The 4,526-nt window shown below is 46.4% G+C and overlaps 1 protein-coding gene across 1 annotated transcript in view; it reads left to right on the forward strand.

Annotated features, from left to right (window-relative positions):
• The window catches only part of ARSK (arylsulfatase family, member K), a gene marked incomplete at both ends in the record, with an annotated part of 10,178 nt that extends 7,292 nt beyond the window's left edge, over positions 1-2,886 (forward strand). The window contains 2 exons of the mRNA XM_010183964.1: positions 1,621-1,792; positions 2,662-2,886. Of these exons, the coding sequence (XP_010182266.1) occupies positions 1,621-1,792; positions 2,662-2,886 (397 nt within the window). The remainder of the gene's footprint in view (positions 1-1,620; positions 1,793-2,661) is intronic.
• Between the last annotated feature and the right edge of the window lie 1,640 nt (positions 2,887-4,526).

The following is a 4,526-nucleotide window of genomic DNA, read 5'->3' on the forward strand; positions in this document are numbered from 1 at the left end:
TTGCTGTTCAGAATTGCGGCGCCAACACACAGGGGTGCAGTGGCTCTAGGGACAGCTTTGGGCTGGTTGCTGTGGTGCTGCATGGAGCCCTTTGGACAGCGTCTCAGTTATTTTATCAGGAGCCGGTGTGGACTTGTGGCTGCAGTCCTGGGACCGGGCTGCTCAGGCACCGGAGCTGCTGGGCCGTAATCTTGGCCTTGCTCTGTCTCCTTCCTCCTGACACTCACCCTTTCCAAATTGATCCCCATGAAGGAGGGCACCATTCAGGCTCCTCTGCTCCAAGCTAAAGAGCCCCAGCTCCCTCAGCTGCTCCTCAGCAGGAGATGCTCCACAGCGTTCACTTCTCCAAGTGATAGCGCTTGTATGGTAAGGAAACATGGCAAGGCCACTGTCTCACCATGGCTGCCATATTTGGACCTCATCTTTGTGGCGCTGCTGGACTCTTTCAAGCAGTTCCTGTCCTTCTGGAGCTGAGGGCCCAGCACTGGACACAAGATTGCAGCTGTGGTGTGAGCAGGGCAGAGCAGAGGGGCAGGAGAACCTCTCTGCCCTACAACCACCCCTTCTCATCCAGCCCAGGATGGCATTGGCCTTCTTGGCTCAAGGGCACATTGCTGGCTCATGGGCACTGCTGCCACCAACACCCCAGGTCCCTTTCTGCTGTGCTGCTCCCCAACAGCTCAGACCCCAACCTATCCTGGTCTATGGGGTTGTTCTTCCCCAGATGCAGACCCTACGCTTGCCCTTGTTGAATTTAATTAAGTTTTCCCCCGCCCAACTCTCCAGCCTGTCCAGGTGTCGCTGAATGGCAGCACAGCCTCTGCAGTGTGTAAGTGTACTGTAAGTCTACAATGTAGAAGTAATTAACTCTGTTACATGCAGCACTTGCTTAAGGGAGCGATTCCACTTGTGCCTGTCTAGGCTAAGAGCATGTGTCAAACTTTGAGGCTCTGAAGCTGGTACTGCAGCACCCAACAGCTGTGAGCACGCCAGTTTGAATGTACAAATCCAGCACTATTTGTAACTGACTGGCTCCTGCTTTTTAGTTTCAAACTGATCTCACGCTTCCTTGTAACTCATTGGATTGACATCCATGGAAACAAATAGAAAAGTGTTACAAATTTGAACTAATATCTTGGATTCTTTTTATCAAGATGCCAAGACTTGTCCTGGAGACCTTTCCAGACTGAGTGACTTTCTGTGGTGTTCTGTGGGCTCACATCACGCCCGGTGTTTCTGGTAGAGGTAGTCTATAGTTATCCTACAGTTGGTGAGACACTATGCTGATACTTCTTTAAGTAGAGTACGGTTCTAGAAGATTGTTCTGCAGCATCTCTCTTAAAAAAAGGAGGTCAGCTGGTAAAACACATATTTCTGGCTCCTAGCCACAGTTTCTGGCTGGTTTTTACAGCTCGCTTTGAAAATTACTTGATACCTCTGGAAGCAGAGGGGAAGTATGGAGGAGGTGGCAGCATCATGTATCAGAGAAGCAGCTGGTGTTTCCTGGACCACAAATTGAGAACTGTGAATTTATGATGAAAAAGTTTTAAATTAAGTCTGTTTTTAAAAGATTCCTTTAATCCAGTTGCTAAAGTAACATTAATTTCCTCTTACCTTTAGGTAACGTATGAAGCTATTAAAATACCCAAGTGGTCTTCTCTTTCAGAGATGCATCCAGTAGACTATTACTCATCTTACACCAAGAATTGCACAGGAGAGTTTACAAAGCAAGAAGTGAGAGATATTAGAGCATTTTATTATGCTATGTGTGCGGAGACAGATGCCATGCTGGGTAAGTAATGTTTCACTAGACAGTGGCTTTCCTTGCTTTGACTTTTGTTAAGAAAACATTGACAGGGCTTTTCTTCAGGGAAAAAATCAAACCACAGCTCAGATCTGGGAGTAAGTCGCATGGATGTCGCTTTACCAGTCTCTGTGGTAACTAACTGGATAGATTTTAAGGCTATTGCAAGGTGGATTCAGAGCACTCTGAAAAGTAATGGCAGCCACCAGTCCGAGACCCTGAAAAAGCCCAGCAACTGCAGCAAAACGTTGCTTGACCCATGTACAAGAGGAAGGAAATACTCTTTGATTAAGGGCTGACTGAAATGATGGAAACAACTGCAAAGGATGCAGACCAGCAAAGCAAATCTGGAAGGAAAGATAAATTTCAGGGCACAGGCAGTTTCCTTGCAGATTTCCAACACCCCAGGTCCTTTCCAGCCACTCGTCCCCTGTAGCATCCATGGGGTTATTGCAACCCAAGTGCAGGACCCGGCCCTTGGCCTTGTTGAAGCTCACACAATTGGCCTCAGCCCATGGATTCAGCCCGTCCAGGTCCCTCTGCAGAGCCTTCCCACCCTCAGACAGATCGAGTGTGTAGACTGGGTGACAGCTGTGACACACACCGAACTGCAGGGTTACCTTGGAAGTCTCCCTTAGCGGGGCTGGCAGCTGGATCATCTTTAACGTCTCTTCCAACCCAAACTCTTCTATGACTCCATGGCTATAGAAGTTGAGAAGAAGGAAAAAAAGCCAAGTAATCAGGATTTTCCAGCCCTCCAGCTAGCATTCCTCGGGGTTCGCGTGCTGCTCTGCAGGTACAGAACGTGGGAGGAACACTGTGAAGGAGTTGTTTTCTGTATCTTCTTCCTGTTGCAGGTGAGATCATTTCCGCGCTGAGAGATACCGGGCTTCTGAAAAATACCATAGTGATGTTCACTGCGGATCACGGAGAACTTGCGATGGAGCACCGGCAGTTCTACAAAATGAGCATGTATGAAGGCAGTTCCCATGTTCCTCTTCTAGTTATGGGGCCAGGTGTAAAAGAGCAGCAGCAAGTACCAAATGTGGTGTCTCTCGTGGATATATATCCTACTATGCTGGGTGAGTTAAGCCATTGCTAATGAACATTTTTTTCCCCAGTTACTATTACGTGCTTGTGTTACAGCCAGAATTATGTCTCCGCTTTGTGAGACAGTGTAGTAGCACAGCAGGAGATAACCATTTATCCGTGGAGCACAACGGCAAAAAATGGATGTAGCAATGAAATAAAGGAGCTGATGATGTTCCTTATTGCTGCTACTGTCATCAACACAATTACGGTGAATGTTTATATATATAGGTTTATTTATTATTTAAAAAGAGAGGTGATAGATCGGATGCGTTTGAGGTGTGAATAATCCTTTGTATCCTTCATAGCTAACAGCTTACTGTAGAAATTGCAGTGTAAATGCATCCAGAGATGAGATTAAACCTGAAAGGATGGCAGCTTTATTATCTTATCAAAGGAATGTCCTTTATGAGGGGTCACGTGGAAGAAACACAATGAAGTCTTTGTGTAGGAAATGTACAATTGATCTGGGCAAGCACGGTTAGATGTGGTATTGGCTATCGATTCTTGCATTCTTGGATATGGAAATACTCCTTATGGGGCAGAGAATCAAATAAAAAAAGGGCTGACATAAAATTTCTAAGATATGAAAATTACTTTTAAGAGTGAATTTCTGGACAGTTACCTGTGGTAAATCATGCAAAAGATGAATCTCATTGGAACCAAACATTCGAGGAAGTTGCCACTCTGGGATTTTTAGGTTACGGATGAGAAAAATGTTGTTTTCAAGGCAGCCTGCACAGCTCGCTCTTGCAGAAGTGTCCCACATACACTGCAATCACCTGAGTCAATGTGGGGCAGGAGATAAAACTCCACTCCTATCAGTAAACACCAGTGCAAAATCCCAATGTTTGAGCCAGTCATCCAGTTGAAAATAGGATATAAACTGAGTAGCTTTCTCTTCCAACTTCTGATATCCAGTCTTTCATAGATAGAAACTGTACCAGATGTGGTTCTTATGTACGTTGTGCTTTCATCTGTAAAGAGTTAAAAATCTCTTTTTTTCCTCTTCGTGCCTTTTCCCCAAACAACATAATTGGTCAGGTGGTTTAACATCCTCCCCTCTTGTTCATTTCCTCCTTTCTTTGGGCACCAGAACTTTGTGTCTACAAGTTCTTTCCTTCTGTGCTGGCAGCTCCACTTCCTTGTAATCTGAACATCAAAAAAAGGCACGGAGGTCTCGATGAATGTGAAAACACCAAGAGTCCCCTCTGTCGGCCGTTGTCTCTGCAGGCTGCGTGCTGCTGCTGGCTAGTGAGGAGATGGATCTGAACCCTGGGTTTGTGGCAGATGTAATCCCTTTGCTTTGCCGTGTCTCCAGGCAATAATCTCTCTTACGGCGCCATCCCAGTGCTGCACTCAATACTTCCTCCATGGCTGACTTTGGGATCAGGCACACTCTACAATGAGAGTGGCACAGGCATTTTGACTCCAGCAGACTCTGTGTGGTTTGAGTCGCTCAGCCGGGAGTGCAGCAGCTCTTCCATTCTTTAACAGGATGTAGGACAGCACTGGCTTGGTTGGTGTGGGTAAAGTACCTGTGGGTCTCTGGGATCTCAGCAGGTGCCAGCCTGGAGCATTCTTTGCATGTGGAGAATGCAGTCACAGAATCCCAGACCGCTAGGGATTGGAA

This window comes from Mesitornis unicolor, unplaced genomic scaffold (genome assembly GCF_000695765.1).
Source record: "Mesitornis unicolor isolate BGI_N332 unplaced genomic scaffold, ASM69576v1 scaffold42524, whole genome shotgun sequence".
Taxonomy (NCBI): Eukaryota; Metazoa; Chordata; class Aves; order Mesitornithiformes; family Mesitornithidae; genus Mesitornis; species Mesitornis unicolor.